Source organism: Caloenas nicobarica, chromosome 1, assembly GCF_036013445.1.
Source record: "Caloenas nicobarica isolate bCalNic1 chromosome 1, bCalNic1.hap1, whole genome shotgun sequence".
Lineage (NCBI taxonomy): Eukaryota > Metazoa > Chordata > Aves > Columbiformes > Columbidae > Caloenas > Caloenas nicobarica.
The window spans coordinates 7,290,558-7,313,808 of NC_088245.1; the positions used below are offsets into that span (position 1 = coordinate 7,290,558).

Genomic DNA, 23,251 nt, shown 5'->3' on the forward strand with positions numbered 1-23,251 from the left:
TTTTCTAGAAATAAATTTTGATCTGTTTTTAGCAGCCTTAATTAAGAAACAAACAAAACCCAAAACAAACGAACAATTTCAAGTTTCTTCCCCTTAACATCATTGAACTTTTCTGCTGAGCTTTAATTGATGACTTTTTCCCTTTGATTTTACATTTTGATCTCTTCTGACTTCTTTCATGCTGAACTTAAAAGTAACTTTGCATTCTTCGTAAAGGTAAGAAAATCTTAAGCAAGTTTTCTGTTTCATTTCTAGGCAAGGTAAGTCTTCCTAATTATGCATGCTCATCTAAACATATTTCACAGGCAAGATTTTGATATTTGCCTGTGTTTATGACAACTCTTAGATCCTGACCTTCAAGCAGTGGAGGTTCTTTACATAATTAGAAGCAGTTGACTGTGCAGAGATACACTGAAGGTGTATTAACCAAACACTGGCACTAAACCATGTCCCAAAAAACCTCATCTATGCATCTTTCAAACACCTCCAGGGATGGTGACTCCACCACTGCCCTGGACAGCCTGTTCCAATGCCTGACAACCCTTTCTGTGAAGAAATTTTTCCTAATATCCAATCTGAACCTCCCCTGGCACAGCTTGAGGCCATTTCCTCTTGTCCTATCACTTGCTACTTAAGAGACCAACACCCCTCTCACTCCAACCTCCTTTCAGGCAGTTGCTGAGATCAGGTCTCCCCTCAGCTCCTGTTCTCCAGGCTGAACCCCCCAGGTCCCTCACCCGCTCCCATCACACTTGTGCTCCAGCCCCTTCCCCAGCTCCATTCCCTTCTCTCAACTCGCTCCAGCACCTCAAGGGCTTTCTTGGCATGCGGGGTCCAGAGCTGAACACAGGATTTGAGGTTTGGCCTCACCAGTGCAGAATGCAGGAGAAAAACATCTTCAGGTCTAAATCTCAGAAGTTCCTGAAGCTGCAAGTTCAAATACTGTGGCTGTTGCTGCTCGTATTGCAGAAAACCACCTGCAGTTCTTTCACAGATGCTGCTTGTGCACATGGGCAAGAGAAGTGGCGCTTCCTGCCACCTTTCTCATTCTGAGCAGATGCTGGTACAACACCAACTGCAGTTACTTAAGCATCTTCCTTACACTGAAACCTAAGTGCAGCGACAAATACAGTGAGAAGTGAGACATTCTGAAAATTAAGCAGCATTTTTATTATGATTATTCTGTCAAGGTTTGATAGACTGAGCAGTTAGAAGTCAGTTGTCGGTTACATAATTCCAGATAAAAATATCAGAATCATTCCTACAAATACTTTTTTTTTCCTCTACAAGTAAAGCAAAGGACCTTTATTACAAGAGGAGTTATACTTCTAAGCCATCTAAATTTGTCAGTTTTCAACTAAATTTCTCATTGTCCAGGTTTAAAACTTCATAAAAGGCACTTGGAGCGGTTTTTCTGTTGCATGTTTCAGGGCCAGTGCATAAGTATAAACCCTGGCATCCACTGCAAGATGTTCTTCTGCTACAAGTTCTGAAACACACACACAAAAAAAAGAAAATTATGAGATGTTGTTAAAACTTCTCTCCATAAATAAAGTCCCTTACTAAAATGAAGATGTATAGCATTCCAATTCCTTTAATTCAATGGTTGGACTTGATCTTAAAAGGTCTTTTCCAACAAAAATCATTCTATGATTCTTAATGCCAACACATAATGCTATCACTATTACCTGGCCAAGTCTCTCACAGCTTTTTGTTTAAAATACAGTTTTTTTCTAGGATGGGAAATGCCGTGAGGAGCTGTGAGAAGGAAGCTAACGGTTTCTTGAAGCATTTAACGTGTCAGAAAGCTCTTACCATCAATTCTTTGCAGTAGGTCATTCTTTGGAAGTGAAATAACTTCCACAAATTCTAGGAGAGAAGAAAAAAAAATTACGCACCATTAAATTAGTGAACAGCAGAGGAAATCTGCCTCAGTGTCCTGTTTCCTACAATTTTAAAGGGGAAACAAACTGGCTTAATGCTCATCACCATCCAAAAGCTGTGAGTCCTCATCACAAAAAGGCCAATTAAATGCGGGAAGGCAGTGACTGGGGTCACTAAAATACGAGTTTTGCAGAAAAAGCTGGGAAAAGCAGTGTAGCTGACAGCTGTGGAGGATAAGAATCCTTCTAAAAGGAGACCTGAGAATGGAAAATAGAGCGTTCAAGGGGACTTTGGTTTGGCTGATACTGGTGCAGTCATGGGTTGTAGATGAATCTGACTGAAGATCAAAACAGCACAAAGAGTTTGTTCTGGATGAATTTGTGTTGGCTGACACCACCTGTCTATGCGAATTAGTTGTCTTTGGGGCTTGGTCTACAGCTGTTGTGGGTTCAGTAACACTGGTGTTACATGTGCAATACTTGAAGATAACTGATGAAATAAGGCCCCACAGGAATCTTCATGTCTAGGCCACAGTCAATGTCACGCATGTTTGATTTGATTAGGGTCAGGAGATGAGCCAGGCCCAAATAGAAAATGTCAGTTAAATCTGTTTTTTAAGTAAAACTTGCCATACAAAGATCACACTTGACCTTACTGTGACTGTGAGCTAGGTAACGTACCTCCATCATCTGCAAGGAAAAAAAAAAAAAAGTAGCAAGTTACAAATTTTAAAATACACTTGAGCTTACAACTAAAAAGCATTTTGATAGCTGTCTGACCGTGAGTGACAATGGAGTTACTTCCAGGGACAAGCCACAACCAAGAGCAATATCTAGGTTCTCAAGCGCTTATGGTCCACACTGAAATTGGGAACCTAAACTTCTCATTCTGGCTGTGCCAACACCTGACCCTTAACATCTAGGCCTCTCCTGTGAATTTAGCAAAGAAATACAACTCCGCTGATCTAGACTGCAAGATATGATTTGAAGGACGTACGGCATCTAAATCAGCTGTGACAGAAGAGACGCAGTGGTAGGGGGAACTCCTTTAAACCCATTCTTTTGTTATCTTCTCGGAATTCTCAAATAAGTGGTGTAAAACTCACCAAGTTTTTGCTTAGGTCTTGTATTCTCAGCCTCATCTCCGTTAATGGTGACACTCACGATGTGCGTCGTGCTGTTTGACAAACCCGGGTCCAAGCAGAGAGCTGCCAACGAGCACATGCAGAGGTTACTTTTTCAAAAGTACAAGTCGGGCATCTTGACATTTTAACAAAAGCTTTCACAGAAATACATTTGATACGTTAGGATAGCACATATTTGGCATACGGTCATGCTGGAAGAGTGGTGAAAAGTTTGTTAAAGTTTTGTAAAACACTGGCCCAGGTTGCTCAGAGAGGTGGTGGATGCCCCATCCCTGGAGACATCCCAGGCCAGGTTGGACGGGGCTCTGAGCAACCTGAGCTGGGTGCAGATGTCCCTGCTCATGGCAGGGGCTGGACTGGATGAGCTTTGAAAGTCCCTTCCAACCCAAACGAATCTACGATTCTGTGTTTTCACATGTTCTTAAAAGTAATATTTCTGTAACTCTTAGCTCTTTTCCAGATTCCTTGTAAGATTTCTTTTCTGCACCTACATTTACTGTCCATAGACTGAAGATTATAAACTAAACTACAATTCCAGGACAGACCTCTCAGCCTGTTAGTCTAATTTTGCCATCATTTATTTCCATCTCAGTCCCCAGCGTGCAATTGTACCCGATAATCAAGAGCCAAGTCTCAACTGTAATGACATTTACTTGAAATCATGCGTCAGTTGCCTCACCTTTCTACCTACCTTCTCAAGTTTTATTTATAATCCTCGTTTTGCCTTCATTTTGTTTTACGTAGGAAGCATTGGATTGGCAACAATCACGTTCCAAAGGCTCTCTGGACTTATTCCAATTATTTTCTCCGTTCTTCTTTCCAGTTGGAGAACCTGAGTAGTATCACCTCCCCACAGCTGATGTGAGGGTGACCTCCACTCAGGCTGCATCACACAGCTGGTTTTTTTCTCCCTAAGTTCATGGGTGTTGTTCACATTAAGTCCAGCAATTTTTACTTTTAGACTAAAATGCCGAATCACAGCTTGAATAATTGGAGTTTGTGTAAAGGATCTTAACTAATAGCAAAGTTTTTCCCTATAGACATCATAGAAGTGTTACTTCAGTCCTGTATGTTTAACAGATGTTCTGCAACTGACTCATCAAAGACCAAAGTCTCACTGGTACAGCTGTGGGATGTGACTCTCTGCTAATTGGTGTAGACTTTTCTGCATAGATTTTTCCTTTGATTTAGAGCATTTTAGACATTCAGAGTGCCCACCAAAGACAGAATTAGCTTTGGGTCGGGAAATATAAAAAAGCAAAGACCTGGAGTACATTCTACGACCTCCCCCTTGTACCCAGTTTCTTCCTCCAACTCTCGCAGCGCAGCGCTTTCCGCAGTCTCATTTTCCTCAATGAGGCCTGTGAGATAAAAAATACACAAGAACAATTAAAAAGTTAGCACTTAACTGCAATACCCACCCCGAGATCTAATCCAGCTTTACAGGAGAGGTGAAACATCCTCGCTACTCTGTTTTTACAGAGGGATAAACGAAAGCATTATAGGTAGGATTCCAGTTCCTGGATTCAGCGTCCTGCTGCCCACGTTTTCAGCTGATGATCCACAGAACTGCGTGACCATCCCAGGAACCAGCATTCATATTGTCATGAGGGAAAGAAGCCGAATGCTTTGGCTCTTGGAGAAAGGAGGAGTGAAGGGAAATGCAATATTCTGCTATCAGGCTACTGTGCAAAATGTGTCCAGTCTGCTAAAATGAACTCATTTGGTATTCTTCATTATCAAAATATTCCTGTTTCCGAATAGAGCGCTGAGCTACAGAGCTCACCATGGTTTTCTGGTTAGAGCTACTTCATTAAGATTGACACTCCAAGCACATCTAAACACACCGAACTGTCAGCTTTATGTGACTCATCTTAATGTTTCAGCCACTTACCTGCAGGAAATTCCAAGCAATAGCCATTAATTGGGGGCCTAAACTGTTTCACTAGGACAATGCAGTCGTAGTGGAGAGTTCTCTGTAGTACAGCGATCACTGCTACACCTACAGATAGCGACGGAAGACACAAGTACATCAAATTTGAGTGTAGCAGAAAGTGAATATTTAGTGCTAGATCTGGAAAGGCACCCAAGCACTGTTCCTTGGAGCATTAAATGTTTAGATGCCTGTTCTAGAATCCTGAATGATGAATTGAATTAACTTCCTTGTATCGTTAGCGGTTGAGGCAGCTGGGGCTGTTTAGCCTGGAGAACGAGAGCTGAGGGGAGACCTTCTCACTCTCTGCAACTACCTGAAAGGAGGTTGGAGCATGGATGGGGTTGGTCCCTTCTCCCAAGTAACAAGTGATAGGACAAGAGGAAATGGCCTCAAGTTGCGCCAGGGGAGGTTCAGATTGGATATTAGGAAAAATTTCTTCACAGAAAGGGTTGTCAGGCATTGGAACAGGCTGCCCAGGGCAGTGGTGGAGTCACCATCCCTGGAGAGGTTTAAAAGGTGTTTAGACTGAAGTCCTTAGGGACATGGTTTAGTGCCAGAGTTAGGTTATGGTTGGACTCGATGATCCTGAGGGTCTCTTCCAACCGAAACGATTCTATGATTCTATGACCATGCGTGCTGAGAAATAAAAGCCCGAAACACCATCTTGACATTACCCCAGCACAGGAGAGGCACATGTACCAACCAAGACTGAGCATCAGCCCACCAAAATCTAGGGAAGGGCTCTCCTACCTCCAGCAACTGTTTGGAAGCCATTGTAGGGAACGTCCTCCTACACTCCTTTCACGGCAAAAATCACATCCCTCTTTTGCCCAAAAAGAACCGTATCCTAAGCCCGTAACAGCAGCCCCAGCTCACCAGTCTGTGTAATACTGTGTCAGGGCATCCATCATGTCCTTGAAATTGTTCCATTGTTCTAAAGCAAATACCATGATCTTGGGAAGACACTCCTCCCAGTAAAGGTTCTGATTCTTCATCACTAAGTTACCATTTCATTAGCTCAGGGGTGCAGCAAGCTCAGCTGAGCTCTCTGCTCTGCACCCTCATTCATTCAGAAACAGATTAGCTCTATGTCTGCACTGTGAATTTATCAGGAGAGCTTTCACAGGAAAAAATACAAACAAACAAATCACCAATGTCTTACCATCAGCTGTAACACCCTTTTTGTTGCCTGTACGCTTTACGGTTTCCCAAGTTCTGTTTAACACAGAGAAAAGAACAGAAGAATATGTAAGTCATCTTCTACTTTCATTTAAAAGCAAAATATACCATCACACAGTGAGGCCCTACAAGGAAGCAGCCGGCCCTAGGCAGGCCCTGCCATACACTGGCACTATAAAATGTCTGTAGTGTAATTTTGTTTTGCCTACTTAAAGGAGAGAGAGAGAAAATAGTTAAATTAGTGATTGTTTAAGATCACTAAAAACAAAGGAAAGACATAAATGATTGTCATAGAACAGGAAAGTCTTATAAAACTGGCCCTGGAAAAGAGCAAAATAAAGCAATTTATATATAAAACATGCCAGATTTTGAAAGACGGTTTTGTAACAAGACCACATGCGTTCTATCCTTTATCTTACTTTTGCATAAGGTTTATAGTGTAAGTTATTGTGAACTCTCAGCTCACTTGAGCACATGAGGAGCGCACAGGCAAGGAAGAGCAAAGCATCTCTCAAAATAAGCAATGCGATGAATAAAAACCAAAAACCCACCAGCAATAAAAATCATTTCACGAAAGCTCCAATCTTTGCTATTTTTTAAAAGGACTCTTTGTCGATAATTTGGGAAGCATTAGAGAAAGCAATCAGTACAGAATTTAATACATTAAGGGGGTGAAGTAACACCTTGTTGTCATACCTAGATAAATACAGCACAACTAAAGCATACAAAATAATTGGATGGGTATATAATCTACTACAGGACAGTAATTTGTCAATGGTATGTGATGTCCTGCACCACCAGCAGGTAGAAAAGATCCTTTACTGAAGAACCAGAAAATCCATGGGACTTTCAGATCATCCCAGTCTAGTCGCATGGTGAGAACTTGCTTCTGCGTAGCGTCTTTACAATGAACGGGAAAAGCAAAGTAAACCGGGGTCCAGTGGGACCAAAAGAACTGAGGAGCCAAATTTGATCCCACATGCTGCTACAATAAGATTTTTTTGTCTATTCTCTAACAATCTCATCTTGTGTTGAGTGATAAGTGTTTAATGCTCATGTTCTCTAGCCTGGACCTAGTCCATACATTTGGGAACATTATAGGAATCTGAAATGCCAGAGACGCAATTACCTGGTTTTACCAAAGGGATCTGTGTAAGTTGTTTCTTCAAGCTTCAACCATTTTCGTTCTACTATTACCTAAAATAGAGAATTCTTTGTTAAATACATTATAAGATTAATCCCAAAGATATTTGGGGGCTAGAGGGAGAAACAACAAAATAGTCCAAAGATTGTTGTGAAGACAAAATCTCAGCATCAGGATACATGCAGGAACATGCAACAACATTCCTGTAGCTATTACAGGGAAAAAAAAAATTACCCCAAGTTCTTAAATAGGAATAGAAAATACACCTAGTAACTTTTCTTAACGTGACTTTTATAACCAAGTTTCAACAGATTCGGTGGGATTTTATGTACTGGAAAGTCTTCATCTTTTCAGAAGGATTTTGCAAAGGTCACGTTTCAGCTGGGAAATGGTGACTGGTCTGCACAGATTTAGCTATGCTGGTGATTACAAGTGGCCCCTTATCGGGGAGGATGGGCTAACAGCTAAACATGCAAGACCGAAAACCAAACTATTTTGAAACCCTTCTTGCCATGCTCTCAAACTGCGACCTTGTGTAACCGCTGTTTTCTGTAACTGCGAGCAGTGATACACGTACCTGCCCTTTTAGGATTTCTGAGTGCCTGGCATTAACTTTATTACAAAATGTCTTTTCTGAGCTAACTGAATTTATTTGCCCTGTGATGTTTCCTCATTTTTTATGTAATTCTTTCAAAAGGGAAAAATCCCAAGGTATTAGCCCAGCAGTTTATTTCTTTTAATGTAACTTGTATTTTAAGCTTTGCTAAAGGTACAGGCAGACAAGAAGCTTGGCTCCAGAATTTTGTATCTAGTTGCCCATACGCCTGACCACAGAAATCAGAAATTATCAGTAAGATGAACAAACTGCTTTCTATTGTCTAATGAGACTGACAGCAACGGAGCGAGCATAAGCAAGGGGAAAAGAGGATCTGGGGAAAAAAAACACGCAATAAATTGCAGCCATGGATGAAGTCCAAGAGGTGATTCGCGTGGCTGGCACACTACAGTCCTCTAGTGCAGGACCAGGAGCAAACTTAAAACTGAGAGATTCACCAACTAAAAAAAAGAATATTAGAGAAATTAAATGTAGTATATGATACAGCTGTAACTAGAGTACAGAAGCACAGTACAGCAACAACTGGAGGCAGAAGGCAAATGAGAAACAATTCAGGTGTCCACTAAATTCTAGCTGAGCTGGATGGACTCACATAAATCTTAAAATGTGTTCTTCAGAACAATTATTTTGATAGGCAATTGAAATAACAATATCACTCCTATGGTTGTGAATGTGGCTACATGTATTTTATATGTAGGAGTTTTGGCATTTATTTTCCACATAATGGGAGCTGGAAAAGGAGAGTTACGCATTCTCAAAAGAGCTTCCTAATGGCTTTGTGGTCACAAAACCAGCAGGAAAGCAGAAGATAAAGCATATTATGGTCATTACAGCTACATGTATTTCCATTTGCAAGCATCTAGGCATATTTTAAATAGCTTTAAATTCACTCCTAAAGCACTGCAGAACTAGAGTACAGGAAGATCCAAAAGAGAAACAGATGAAAATCATGTTCCATGGGTTGTCCACGGAGAGGAATATATATGCTTCAGTTAAGTAAACACAGCCAAATGTTTTGTGTTAATTTTTTTTTTTAAACATTGCAGAGAACACAAAGGACTGGATTATTGGTCATGGTGCCATATGCTGCAGCATTCAGCAGAATTGGCAGATCGTTACCTCTGTCACCAAGTTATCATTTGCTAAGCAGAAAGGGGGAAATGGCTGAAATCAAAATAACATCACTGTCCCCAGGAATCTTAGAGGAAAAGAAATCCATAGTCTGTAAGAAAGCAGACCTGGCCAAGCTCCAAAAAGACAAAAAAGCAGGTTTTATGTGTACAAAACAAACAACGTTGAACAACGTGTCTTGTTTTTAATCAGGTATTATTAAGTACAGCTTTTGGCCTTTACTGTCATGGAACAATAATTTAAAAGTACTATAGGACACATAGCATAAATATTTACAGTGGAACTGGTTCCACAATCCTCTGAAGTTAAGTGAAACCCTTGCTGCTAACAGCCTACAGGGTGAGAAACTGAAAATTGCCAAGTTTCCCTAAAAGAAAAAAGAGAGTTTTGTCACCCACCTTGTTGGGTGCACAATTAAAACCCGCAGAAGCTGGCCCAGAAGCGCAACTTCTGCTTTGCTAAATCCCCTATTTAGGGCCAAAGGACACTTTGCAGGAGGTGTTGCGCTTATCACACACAAGTTTGAGAATGGGTTATTTTTATTGCTTTATCTATTACTTTGACGGCCAAATAACACCTGCTTTTACTTACAACAGCCTGACTATGGGTTCCTAGAAACAGGAAGAAGGAAGTAAGATCAGGTGTTGCTTTCATGGAAGAAGATATTCCAACATCAGACCATGTAGTTACTGAAGAGTTACAGAACCACTTTTAATATAAGGATCACCGGCAGAGGCATGGTAAATATTCTCCTGTACTAATTCCACAAAATGACTGAAAAAAATAAATAGCTTAAAATATGTAAGATCTAATTACAAATTTTCAACAACACCACAGTACAACATTCCAATGGAGAACTAAGAGGCGTTACGAAGGAAAAAAAAAAAAAAAAAAAAAGAGGATAAAATGAAAACGTTACCTGCAGAAACACAGGTCTTAATAGAAAACCCAAAAAGCTGACAAAAATAAAATGCTTTATGCTTGAGAAATATCCATATTAAAAAGAACATTCAAGAGGAAAAGCCATAAATGTACCCCAACAACATCTCTTCTTTCGTGAAAAGGTTATGTACCTTGAAACCTAAAGAAATTACAAGACTGTTCATTCCAAGGAAGGAACTCTGGATAAAAGAAACATTTTTGTTATGACAACAGTGTGACACTGTTGCCAAACCTGAACAACAACAAATACCAACTTCTAAGAATCCACTTAAAAGACAATAGAAACAAATATAGGCAGTTTAAATTAGGGTGAAAATGCTCCTAATAAGCACCCAGAAGTACCTGCAAACTCCTTCCTCAGCACCTGATATTTTCTGATTCTGTGAAGACACCAACACAACAGTTTTGAAAGAAATCTTACTACCTCCTTACTACTGTCTTTAGAACAGCAATTATCTAAATTCAAGCCCTTTCAGAAAGCATCAAAGAAGGTACAATCCTACATGTTAAGGCAACTCTTAGTGGTTCGTCATCTTAAAGCAACAGAAAACAAGGCTGAGTTTCATGATCCACCAACTTGTGTAGTCTCTCATAGGTATCAGCGTTAGTTCTGAATATTGAAAACAGCCCGAACTGATAATACAAGAAACAGCTGCAAGATCCTCCCCAAGAGAAGCAGCTTAAAATAATGCAACAGGGTAGATTTCACTCTCCCCATTGATAATTTGAATGATTATTTCAACAAAGAGAAATGCCACCTTTTTTAAACAGTCTGACCATCAGGAAAAAATGCTTTGTCTATTGAAAAGATTCTACAAACATACGGTATCTATACCATTTCTTACTCTGCACTCAAAAACATCCGGATCAGTCTCAAGTAATTGTTATTTAACAACAGAACACGTGTCAAAACCAAGCATGTTATACCTCTTCTTTAAGGACGAATTGTCTAGCAGTTTTTGGAACTTCTGTGGATGTCTCAGCTGCCATTTTCAGGAATGTCAGGCTTTTCCCCTGCTGCGCAAAGTCCGGGTTACTATGAAACAAAGTCAATATTTGCTTTCAGAGTAAAGTTAAAAGGTTCATTTCTGCATTCAAAACTAACAAATAAAACTTGCTGGAGAAAGTTAGGGAAATGTGATGGCAAGTGCAATTCACATTTTCAGCTCCACCTGATGATTTCAGAGCCAAATAATTCAAAGGAGAAGCAGAACTTTGGGTCAAATCCCTGACTTAAGTAGTTGTGCCGTGCTGGCTGAAGACACCCTCCTTAACCATTCAAAGGTCAGACACACACAGAGACAAAACTGATCTATTTCAGTCAAACTGTTTCATTCTGATCGGAGTGAAGAGCTCTGTCAACACAGCAATACCACAACGGGACTCTGCACTCCACTGTGGAAGTGGAAAAAAACCCTTATACTGAGAGGACTTACACCAAAAAACTTTATACCAAAAGGTAAAAATCACCTGCCATTGAGAAAGAATCAAAACTAGAACCTACCTCCAACTTACACACATCACAAATAAACACGTAAATGACTCAATCCTTCCCAAAAACAAGGTCAAAACGTCACCCGCGTGTTGCAAGTCCAGGTGGCACGTGGAGTTCGCGTGACCAAAGCACGTCAGTCTCTCTGAGCAGGAACGACACGGCCAACGCTGCGCAAGAGGCGGTTGCACACGTGCCCAAAGCAAGTCTCTGCACCCACGGCTCAATGCCTCTGCCTGCATCCTAGCGCTCCCTAGGAAAATAAGATTGTCCACTCGCTCTCTCAATCAATTTCTAGCTGAAAAGCACACCAGGCAGCAGAAAAATACAACACGTCAGAGATTCACCACTAGTCTCTGGTCTCACTGCGAAGCTACGGGGCACTTTCAGCACAGAAACTCTTATTCTGAGGAAGCTCATCTCTGGTATTAAGTTGTAATACTGAAGTCCTGGAAATCAGCAAAAAGACAGCGCAAAGAAGAAAACCAGTTTAAACACCAGGAGAGATGAGATAATCTTAAAGATATCTATCATTCTTAGCATTGATGGTCGTAAACTTTCCATCAAGTCAATGGGAATCTTTCTGTTGATTTCAACACGGGTTTCATAAAGCTCTGGGGGGTCTCCAGCAATGAACAGTACCAGAAGTGAGTGATCACCTTCTCTGCCATACCCCAATTTTAGCATTTTCATTTTTTACTTCATCTCTATCCTTTTGTGATAACATCACTGCACATTTGTGAAACATTTAGGAGCGTGCAGCAACCACCAGCTTTCATGCATATTAGACTTCCATTTAATTCCACAAAACAGTTAAATGGAATAGGCAGTACAAAATATTTCTGGTTATCAGCATGATTACAACTAACGTACATAAATCCATTTCCTCAGTATGGAAACAGGGCAGGCTCTTTCTTAAGTCTTAAGACACTCTTGTTGGATGAAGCAGGTCATAGCGGTTAAACATTCAAATTGTTTTTATGTAATATAAGTCCTGAAAAGGAACCCTGACCTATTAAATCTAATTCTGTTCTTTCAAAAATATTCTATAATCCTTTCTTAAAGCAATGAAGGTCCAACTTAAAACTATGGAGGTTTACTATCTACCTTACCACTAATTAATGAAAAACTCTTCCAGAACCTCACTCGCTTATCTTCCAATCTCTATCCCATGTTAGTCGTTACACGTTTGTTCTTGAGCCAGCAACATCACAGACTCTTGTCACTTAGGATTTAAGAGCTGTAGCTGAGGAATGGCCGTAGTGTCACACTGTGACTCTAAAATACAAGGTCAATCTTTCCACTGAACTTATGCAAAAGCAGCGCAGCACAGCACAGCAGTTCCAACAGGTTCCTGGTCATCCGGCGGGAACAGTGAAAGGAGGCTCCATTTGATACCCAAAGTATCCAGCTTTAAAAATACAAAAACCTCACATACTGAGCTACAACAAACTCACCTTCCGTGTTTGGAAAGAATTACAGCCTTTTGATTGACAATCTAAACATACCAAGAGAGTAGATAGTGAACCATATCCTTGTTAAACTTTTTTAAAATTTGTCTGAGTAAGTCTTCCTCTTTTAGTTTCCCCTCACAGAAATCCTGTTCACTGATCACACTAGTCCTTCTACATCAACTTGCAAGTATCAGTGTATTTTTCTCAAACCCAGATTACCACAATTGTACCCTAAATTCCACAAGCAGGTACAGTAATGGTTTGTACAGCAACATTAGTACTTCGCTGGATCAGTTACAAACACATACTAGAACCTCAGCTCACAGCAGAACTCTTTTCAACACAGCTCGCTGTCCTCTGCAGAGATTCGAGGGTGGCTTGTGACTTAAAATAATAAAAAAATTATACAGCCGCAGTGGTTTGAATTATCACTAACATCTAAAAGAGCTGAAAACTAAAACCAGAAAGACTCATCTATACCAGTTTCTGTAGTTCTGATCTCCTCCACAGGTGGGTGCAATAACTCCATGTATAAGTGACACTTTTAAAAGTTCCACCAAAAAAGTATTTTTTTCCAAATTCAGTTGACTGCACAGAAGTGAGAATTTCTGCTGTTAGAAAGCTGAAATACCATTTGGTTAAATGAAGGCTGCAACTCTGTTACTTCACGTTAGTCATACTGTCAAAGGTGGCAAGACCTTTTGCTCATAAACAAAATTAGCTGCAACTGAACATTAAACTGAACACTACCAGGTCAGGTTTCAGCACTATACTGAACTAGAAATCATAGAAAAACAAAAAGTTTGTCCCACTTCTGCCTTCTCTGATGATTTTTTTAATGACCAGTACTACAGGCTACTGCTAACAATCCATGCTACTTGTTCAATTTCTTTCATGTGGGGGTCAAACTCACACCTGAAAAGGGCGTCCCATTTATAAAAGGCATAACTTTATTCCTATTGCTTATTCCCTTATTGAGTGGTTTCCTTCCAAGGCAACGTCCAACACTTCTAGTTTCCAGATTATCTTCTCAGGCAGTTAAAATCTCAAGCCAGCTGAGGCCTGTGAATCAGCTTAGAGAGCAGCCAAGCTACTGGTGCTTTACATGAACCTATCCAAGTCACAATAGGTGGATTGGCTTTTCTAAATCATTTTTCAAAAGGTATATTCTGACCCAAACTACAGATCCCAGCTGACGGCAACCAGATTTAATGGCAGCTCAGCAGTGGCATCCTAAGGCAAGCTTGAGACAAAACATAATACAGGGTTTCTTACAAAGAATGTGCAAAAGGGAAACTGGCACAATTTAACCAACAGCACACTAAGATACATGAGCTGAAGATCAACACCACTAAAACCTCCTGTATCACTTTAAACTCGTTACCATCAGTCAGTGCACTTGCATTTCAACAATAAGATTCTAGCAACGCGATCAGTTCATTAGCAGAAGTTGATGGGAGAGAGGGAGAGGGAAGAAGCAAGGAAAAAACATTTCATTTTTGTCACGGTATTTAGTGGCTGTTCGCTCAGCACCAAATAGAATATGGAAAAATAACTGGTTCTTGCCCTGCAGAACAGACAACAACGAAGACGATCTTGCATAAGCGGGTTAGTGGCATCTCCGTATTGTTATTAATCATATCAACCTTCCGGACAAGTGATGTGTGAGAGGCCTGAGGAGACAGCCCGAACCCGCAGATACGAGAATATTTCAGGAAAGGACCAGATGGGAACGACTCGCTTCTCCACACAGGTGCCACCCACGCAGAACCACGGGGCTTAAAAGGAATATATTGTTATTATTATTGTGTGACTGTCTGCAAAATAAAATGAATCCCAGGCCTGCTTGGGGAAAGAGAGGCAGCTCCGTTATACCGCTGAGGAAAACGGACACAAGCACACGCAAAGCGAGGAAGCAAAACCTGCTGGGCGGGAAACACCCGCCGCTCCCCTCAGGGCACCGCGTTCCCGCCCGCCAACCGCCCGCCAACCGCCCGCCCGGGCCGCGCACACGTACGGGGCCGGAAGAGCGACCCCGGCCGCTGAGGGGAGCGGTACCGAGAGCGGTGAGGTCGCGGTGGCCGGGAGCGGAGGCGGCGGTGGCTGAGGCGAGGTGAGGTGAGGTGAGGCGGGGCGGGGCCGCCCTGTGCCCGCTGAGGCGGGGCCGGGTGCGCCGGCCATGGCGGGCCGGGTGGCGGCGGGAGCCGCGGGGAAGGTTCCGGGCGGAGCGGGAGCTTCCGGGAGCAGCGGGGAGAAACGAGCCGGGGTGAAGGGGAGAAGATGAAGAAGGAGCAGGTGGTGCATTGCCAGTTCTCCGTGTGGTACCCGCTGTTCCGGGCCGTCACCATCCGCAGGTGAGGGGAGCGCTGCGGGGCTGGGGGACACCGGGCTCTGGCGCTGGGGGGCTGGGCCGGGGCCTGGGCCGGGAGAAGCGGGTGTGGGGGTGAGGGCAGGGCTGAACGTGAGCCAGTGTGTGCCCAGGTGGCCCAACAGGCCAACAGCATCCTGGCTTGTGTCAGGAACAGTGTGGCCAGCAGGACTAGAGAAGTGATTGTGCCACTGTACTCGGCGCTGGTGAGGCCGCACCTCGAATCCTGTGTTCAGTTTTGGGCCCCTCATCATAAGAAGGACATTGAAATACTAGAGAGAGTGCAGGGGAGGCGATGGAGCTGGTGAAGGGGCTGGAGCACAAGTCTGATGAGGAGCGGCTGAGGGAGCTGGGGGGTTCAGCCTGGAGAACAGGAGGCTGAGGGGAGACCCCTCAGTTCCAGAAGGACAGGGAACTGCTGGAGAGAGTCCAGCGCAGGGCAACAAAGATGATGGAGTGGAGCATCTCCCGTGTGAGGAAAGGCTGAGGGAGCTGGGGCTCTTTAGCTTGGAGAAGAGGAGACTGAGGGGTGACCTCATTAATGTTTATAAATATGTAAAGGGTGAGTGTCACCAGGATGGAGCCAGGCTCTTCTTGGTGACAACCAATGATAAGGGGCAATAGGTACAAACTGGAACACAGGAGATTCCACTTAAATTTGAGAAGAAGCTTCTTCTCAGTGAGGGTGACAGAGCCTGGACCAGGCTGCCCAGGGAGGTTGTGGAGTCTTCTTCTCTGCAGACATTCAAACCCACCTGGACGCCTTCCTGTATAACCTCATCTGGGTGTTCCTGCTCCAGCGGGGGATTGGACTGGATGATCTTTTGAGGTCCCTTCTAATCCCTGACATTCTGTGATTCTGTGATTCTCACTCTCTACAGCTGCCTGGAAGGAGATTGTAGCATGGAGGGTGTTGGTCTCTTCTCCCAAGTAGCAAATGACAGGACAAGAGGAAATGTCCTCAAGTTGCGCCAGGGGAGGTTTAGATTGGATATTGGGAAAAATTTCTTCCTGGAAAGGGTTGTCAGGCATTGGAACAGGCTGTCCAAGGCAGTGGTGGAGTCACCATCCCTGGAGGGGTTTAAAAGGTGTTCAGATGAGGTTCTTAGGGACATGGTTTAGTGCTAGATTTAGGCTAGGTTATGGTTGGACTTGATCATCCTGAGCATCTCTTCCAAACAAAATGATTCTATGATGGCGGCGAGGTGTGTGGGGCTGGGCTGTGTTGGAAACGGGCTTGTTCTGGGGTGGGTTTTGGTGAGATATAGGGGATCTGTGCAGGGCAGAGGTGGAGGAGGCTTGATCAAGCCCTCAGCTGGAGTCTCAGGAGCTGAGGTCTCATCCCTGCACCCTGATGGGGTGTTCTGGGCAGGCTGGGCACCCCTGTGCTCCCTGCGCTCCTGGTGGGACTCCACACCACGTATTAACTGATGTCCCCCTCACCAGCTGATGTCCACAGCACTGCTCTTCCCACTCGGTTGCTCAGAGAAACTGAGGCTGAATGCACCCAAATCAGGTGGCTGACTTGGTGTTTCTGTGTATTTCTGGAAGCTGTAGCAAATTCGGCAGTTTCTAAGGTGCTGCTGCAGGTCATGAGGTGGTTGTGAGAGCTACCAGTAACTCAGGAAAGGCAAGCTCAAGTTCGTTGCCCAGTTGGATCAAAAAGTGCTGACATCAGTCTTTTAGTGATCAAACCATTTCATAGAATCACAAAATGTCCTGAGTTGGAAGTGACCCATAAGGATCGTCGAGTCCAACTCCTGTCCCTGCACAGGACAACCCCACAGTTCACACCATGTGTCGGAGAGTGTTGTCCAGTCTCTTCTTGAACACTGTCAGGCTGGGGCCGTGACACCTGCCTGGGGAGCCTGTTCCAGTGCTCCAGTGCCCTCTGGGTGAAGAACCTTTTCCATTTAATATTTTATGGATTTTAGTGTTTAGTACGTGCATATTTTTGGAGCATTTGGGTGGTATGGGCAGATTTTGGTTTGGATCTCAAGAAGGGAAACCTTTAGTTTGAGCAACATGATGACTCCTCATTGGTCACACACCCTATTTCTTTGGATTTCTTAGAGCTTTCAAGGAATGGGGCATTATTGTGCATTTCATCTAAAATTTTTGCCTCTTTCTCTTCTACTTCCCTGGAGGGAAAATGGGCATTGCTTTTTGGGAAGGGATGAGAAGGGAGAAAGAGGAATGTTTTTTTTCATAGTTTTAGAGAATAAAGTATACCATTATTGAGGTATATCCTATTAAAAAGCAAGTTATTTTTATTCAGCTCTTATTATTTTAATAAGTAATATTAATAATAAATCATTAAAGAAATTTTTATGTTTCTTCCAGCGTTATACTTCCTCTGCCAGATAATGTGAAAGAATATTTGCTGGATGATGGAACGCTTGTGGTTTCTGGAAGGTAAAGAGTGTTTTCACCCCACCCTCCAAGAATTAGTGCTATTTATATTTGGAGCACTATTTTGTATAAATATATTATGTTTCATACAGTTGTGTTTTGAAATTTGACCAGACTGGCTGCAGTAAACCTCATACTGTATGAGCATGTGAATGGGCTGTTGCTGTTAGTGAAACTTGACTTGCTGGTTTGTGATGCAGATCCTAAAATCCAATTAATATGCTTGATTCTAGACCAAGTAGGGGCAGTTCTTTCATTTTTTTTTTCTCCTCCTTTCTCGTTGCGGAGTCTACTGGTGTCTCAGGTTTCAGTGCACAGCCTGCTGGTTTGTATTTGGTTGCTTTGATAGAGTTCGCTCCAGTTCAAAGGCTTGGGCTGTGCCACACCATTCATGTGCCTGCAGCCTTATCCAGAGGTGAAGTGACATTACCTGAATTTAATTCTCCATAAGATCTGCTATATATAAAATCTTAGTAATTATTGAGTTTCTATAATCATTGATACGTGTAATCCATGCCTACGACAAGGCTCAGTGTCCAGCGTGTACACCTATGCCAAGATTTTGGATGGAAAAGAATGAGGCAGATAGATATGAGAAACAGTTGGTAAGAACCCAGGCTTTATCTGTTTTCTGCTTAGAATCTCAGTGTATGACCTCCTTGTAAAATTATTGTTGCATGCATACATCTTGTTAATGATCAGCGTGAGAAATCAGTCCACGCTCCGTTATTTCCTAACTGGTAGTTTGGCTCTTACAAAGCCAGTTAGGCTGTGAGTGCAAGGGATCCATGTCTAATTTCTCAGGAAAGAATTTATATAAAATTGAAGCTATTTAAACACCTCGTAAAGGTGAGAGGTCTTTTTTTTTTTTTTTAGAAAAGGTATCCAGAAAATTAGAATGGTTTTTTAAACCGTTTTGGATAAGTAGTATTGTCAACAGCTTCTACAGAATTGTGCAACTTATTTAGCATCTGCCATTTATTTTTTTAATCAGCCTTCAGAAGAGCTGTAACTGAGGATTTGACTTTACAGCTGTACTATACAAACAATTTCAGCTGTCTTCAATGGAATAACGAACAGCTGTATAATTGATTTAAATGATATTTTTAAAGATGTTTACAATTTAAAATCCGTTCTAGAAACCAATTTTTCTCTGAATTGAACTTTTTTTAGCCACAAGTTAGTGTGATCTTACAGTCAAGGCCACGATCGCTTTTAATCTTCAGTGAGCCAGTATCTGACCTCTAGATCTCAAAAACTGAATTGCTAGTTTAATCCCTAAGGGAGTGTAGTGACGGACTACAGAGGCTCAGGTTGTTGAAGAGTTGACTTCTGGCAGGGATGTGCATTTGAACCTGCTCTGTTTGCTATGCTGTCTTGTGAATAATTCTTCTTCAAGAGCTTGATCGCCTTCAAGATCTTCACACTCAGCTATATTGGCTAAAGTACTTCAATAGTCACCTAAAACTTCAAGGGAATATTTGCAATCAAGTGCTTTCTCCCACATGTGCCGATGTTTACAACAGCAGACAACTTTGTAGAAAAAGGAACTTTTCGGGAAGAAGCTAGCGACTGTGTCTCCGCTTTCCATAGGATCTTCTTTTCTGTGTGCGAAGTGTGAGGATGTTTTCATTTCAGAACCAGAAATTCACAGGTCAACATCTGAAACTCAAGTTCTATAAATTTCTACTTGGAAAAGGAGTATGGAGGCAAAGCATAATTTAAATTGAACATGTCTTTTTTTTAAAAAAAAAATTTGTTTAATTTGTGCGTCTGTGAGACTACAGTAAAGTTGGAAAAGAATGTTTAACACAGTGTTGAAAAGCTTTGATTATGGTGTTTTCAGAGCACAAAGTTATCTGCTAATTTGAAAGAAGCAAGGTGTTTTGGGTAGGGCCCAAGTCTAATGCCAGGGTGTTCTGTCTTCAGTTTTCTCTGCTGGCTTGCTCTGATTTTTCTCTGCCAAGGACTGTGAGGCTTAATCTTCTTACAAAAACATTTTGAAATCAACATCTGGTAGATATTGTGGAAATGTAATGTATATGGTCAAGTCAAACTTGAGTACTTAATTATTTTTTTCTGCTAATTTATTGTTTTAGAGAAGATCCGCCAAGTCATGCTCAGGAGGGGAGTGACAATGCAGAGGAAATACAGGTCAGTATAAAATGCAACTTAATGTCAAGTCTCTTGAGGAAAATATGGATGTATAACCTTTTCTGCATAATTTATAGGTGAGGAGAGTACTTTTACAAAATAATAAAATAAAGACTACTGTTACAAAAATAATGATCACGTGGTAGTTGCCTTGAAAAACTTAAAAACATTATTTATACTGTGATGTCAGGGAAGGTTTAAAATGTTTCTGTGCTCTCTCACAGAAGACTTTTTACTTCTCGATAATTGCATGTGTAATAATGAGTAGGAAATGTTGAAGGATGTTGGAATTGAACTTAATGCTGTTTCATGCCCTGAAAAATTAGGAGTGAGTGTATTTGGAGGAGCTATTTAAAGAAACAATGGAAGTTTCTGAGGCCATAAGAGCTCAGAAGGGTATTCTAGAGGAAAAATGCTGAAAAGTGTTGTAAGCGCAACGTGACAGAAAGTACAAAAAGCAGAGGAAAAAGAAATATAGTTGAAACTGATGAGTCATGGGTCTCAGGATGGAAGAGCTGGAGACAAGCTTTAGACAGTGAAGACTCCCGAGTTCTGGAATATCCGAGTTTATGATATAAATCACAATTAAAATATATGGGTGTCTTCTTTTATCAATACTTTAGTACTTCTGCTGAATATACAATATTTTTCCTATCTTAATTTACAGCCGTAATAATTGGAGGATGGTGATGTTATGCTACAGGAGCTCCAGGGCAGTGATTTGATCTGGGTATTGTAGGAAGCCATATGGATTCTGATGTTCTCATAAATTATAAAAGATGTCTCAGGAAACCAGTAACCTTTAATTTGTTCTTATTTTAACAGTGGTCAGATGATGAGAATACTACGACGCTTAAGGTAAGGTCCTGTAAAAGCCTAACATGGGTTTGTCAGCGATATCCTTCCTGCAACCTTGTGATACAAACTTGTTGCCATCTACAGATACCTGGTGCCATATTTGACATTTTTCAGACCATTCTGGACAGATGGCAGCATAGATGTCTGTGACTTTAAAAAAGCCTTGGTGGCTTAATTTTGTTTACCTAAAAAGAAAACACTTTTCTTCATCCCCAACAATCAGACACTTGTTAGACTATAGGAAATGAACTGAAGTATGGCTCTAAATATAGCTGCCTTTCATTTTCAGCACTTTGAATATCTCTCAATTACTTAATCAGACTGGATGCAGAAGAAACAAAGCCCCTGCTGGTCAATTTTCACAGCTCTACTCTTACACCTTTGCCATTATTTCCTCCTAAGTACCTTTCTTTTTTTTTCTTCCTCTTTTTCGTGTCTTTATGCTCTCCTTGCACTGTGCCTGGCTTAGAATCAGGATCATGATGGATACAAAACAGACTTCCTTGATCTTTTTTTACATCTTTTTGAAACTTGCTGTTGCCCTGCCATTTTCAGGTTTGATACTCTTGCACTTGTCTGCCATTGATGTTATGACTTCAGTCCTATCAGCTCCGTAATGTTCAACATAGTGTTGAATTGCTCACACCGGATTAGGTGCAATATGAACATAGCCCCTGCTTTGAGTTCTGCCTATGCCGGCACAGAATTTATAGCCTAGATTTTAAAAGGAATACAAACCAAATTTACACACACTAATAGCTTCCGTTCAAGTGTCTAAGCTTTGATAAAGTAGATGCATTAGATTGTAAATTATCATAGACTAGTTTGGGTTGGAAGGGACCTTCAAAGCTCACCTAGTCCAACCCCCCTGCCATGAGCAGGGACATCTTCACCCAGATCAGGTTGCTCAGAGCCCCATCCAGCCTGGTCTGGGATGTCTCCAGGGATGGGGCATCTAGCATCATGCTCAGCAATAAAAGAAGGGGTGGAGGAAGAAGAGGGATGTTTTGACCTCCAAGGTGGCTGTTTATTTAGAGACTGGCAGGGCCTTGTCTTCCAGCAAACCTGGAACTTTGAAAATGGTTAATAATGAACATGGTTTGTGCCTGTGGCTAGTTCCTACAAAAATACACCTGCATTTGGTCAAAGAAGGAGACTCGAAAAGTAGAATTTCACAATGTGCTCTTTATCATCTCATAAATTTAGTAGATGATTGCTCTGAAGACTCCATCCATGGCAGATAAGCTTTCTCTACCTGAAAACTAGAGGCTGCTTTGAGGTCAGTGAGTGAATGAAAATAGTATTTGGTGCTTTTAAGTGTTAAAAGCTCTTGCCACTTTGACAGCAATGAAGAGGGTGAATAAACAGCTTGTGTAGAACGCAGATGGGTGGCAAGCTGCACCTGGAATTACTGCAAGAGATGAGAATGGATCAAGTAGTGACATGAAAGCTGAACAGTGAAACACTAGGAAACATAATGTGTAAAGAATAGTGGGACAGGCTGGAGGCTGCATTCACTGTCAGCCAAGAGTATTTGCACTTTATTAATGATAAGTCCCAGGTTATAATTCTCTATTGGTTTCTTGACTCAGGGTAGGGTGGACTGTGGTTGTGATTATTCTGATTTGATGACCCACCTGAGTCATCAGGGAGAACTTGTTTCCCTTGCCGCGTCTGTATTCTGAAGAGGAATTAGAATATAGGATTATAGAAAATTCTGGGTTTAAAAAAAAGAGTGCGTTAATATTGATGGATGCAAAGTAGGAACTGTTAGAATTTAGCTTGTTCATGCAGCTTTATGGCTATCCTCTTGTGTATATTTCTTCGCTCGTATTATTCAAATGACATGACATTTCCTCAGAGAGGCTTAGTATATGCTGGTATTACATATATATATTACATATATAGTATGACTCCTGGCTTCCATCAGAGCAAGAAGAGATGGGATGAGAATGCAGTGGATGAAGAGTTTTAATTCTTGCAGGAACAATTTCTAGAATTGACTGAAGCTCTGAAAATAAAGTAAAATAAGAGAAGTGCTTTTTCAGTTTTTCAAGTGTAGCTTCCCATGGAAACCAGGTAACACACTAAGGAAAGATTCAGAATGTTTGAAGTTCAGTCTGGGTCACTAAACTGAAATGCGAGAGGGGTTTTTCTTAAGTGTGTGCATTTGGGGAGGCTGCAGAAAGGAGAAGCCAAAATGTATGAACTTTTTTGATCACTGTGTGGCTGTGAGGGCTTTGTTTGAGCGACATCAATTAGCTTTAGCCTAGAAGTTGTCATTGAGTTGAGTTTAAAAATACTCAGGCCGAAATTGTATTCTTATATGCTTTTTGCTATAAATCCTATTACATGAAAAATCTTTGACATATGCCTGAAATCCTTTAATATTATTTTTAAAGGTCAGCAATCTGATTTCTTTTTTATATATTGCACCACATTCAGAGTGGAGTTTATAGCATCCTGATGAGGTTTTCCCCCCCCCCATCTTATATTTACAATATTGACAATGTTCTTTACAAGACAAGGTTTTCTAG

The 23,251-nt window shown here is 41.6% G+C and overlaps 2 protein-coding genes across 4 annotated transcripts in view; one reads left to right on the forward strand and one right to left on the reverse strand.

Annotated features, from left to right (window-relative positions):
- Positions 1-15,056, reverse strand: part of NUDT5 (nudix hydrolase 5) — a 254,472-nt gene extending 239,416 nt beyond the window's left edge. Inside the window, exons 1-9 of one of the 3 annotated variants that reach the window (XR_010606969.1) lie at positions 14,981-15,056; positions 10,904-11,012; positions 7,273-7,340; positions 6,127-6,179; positions 4,923-5,030; positions 4,294-4,389; positions 2,990-3,091; positions 1,816-1,869; positions 1,272-1,489 (exon numbers count right to left, since the gene is read on the reverse strand). Coding sequence is in view for 2 of the 3 variants with exons in the window: in XM_065644546.1 (XP_065500618.1) it covers positions 1,380-1,489; positions 1,816-1,869; positions 2,990-3,091; positions 4,294-4,389; positions 4,923-5,030; positions 6,127-6,179; positions 7,273-7,340; positions 10,904-10,966 (654 nt within the window). In the remaining variant the exon portion in view is untranslated. Of the gene's footprint in view, positions 1-1,165; positions 1,490-1,815; positions 1,870-2,989; positions 3,092-4,293; positions 4,390-4,922; positions 5,031-6,126; positions 6,180-7,272; positions 7,341-10,903; positions 11,013-14,939 lie in introns of those variants that run through there. The other 2 variants (XM_065644546.1, XM_065644559.1) reach the window with 2 other exon arrangements.
- Positions 15,057-15,101: 45 nt separating this feature from the next.
- Positions 15,102-23,251, forward strand: part of CDC123 (cell division cycle 123) — a 38,661-nt gene continuing 30,511 nt past the window's right edge. The window contains exons 1-4 of the mRNA XM_065658672.1: positions 15,102-15,276; positions 17,634-17,705; positions 19,802-19,856; positions 20,682-20,714. Of these exons, the coding sequence (XP_065514744.1) occupies positions 15,203-15,276; positions 17,634-17,705; positions 19,802-19,856; positions 20,682-20,714 (234 nt within the window). The 5' untranslated portion in view covers positions 15,102-15,202. The remainder of the gene's footprint in view (positions 15,277-17,633; positions 17,706-19,801; positions 19,857-20,681; positions 20,715-23,251) is intronic.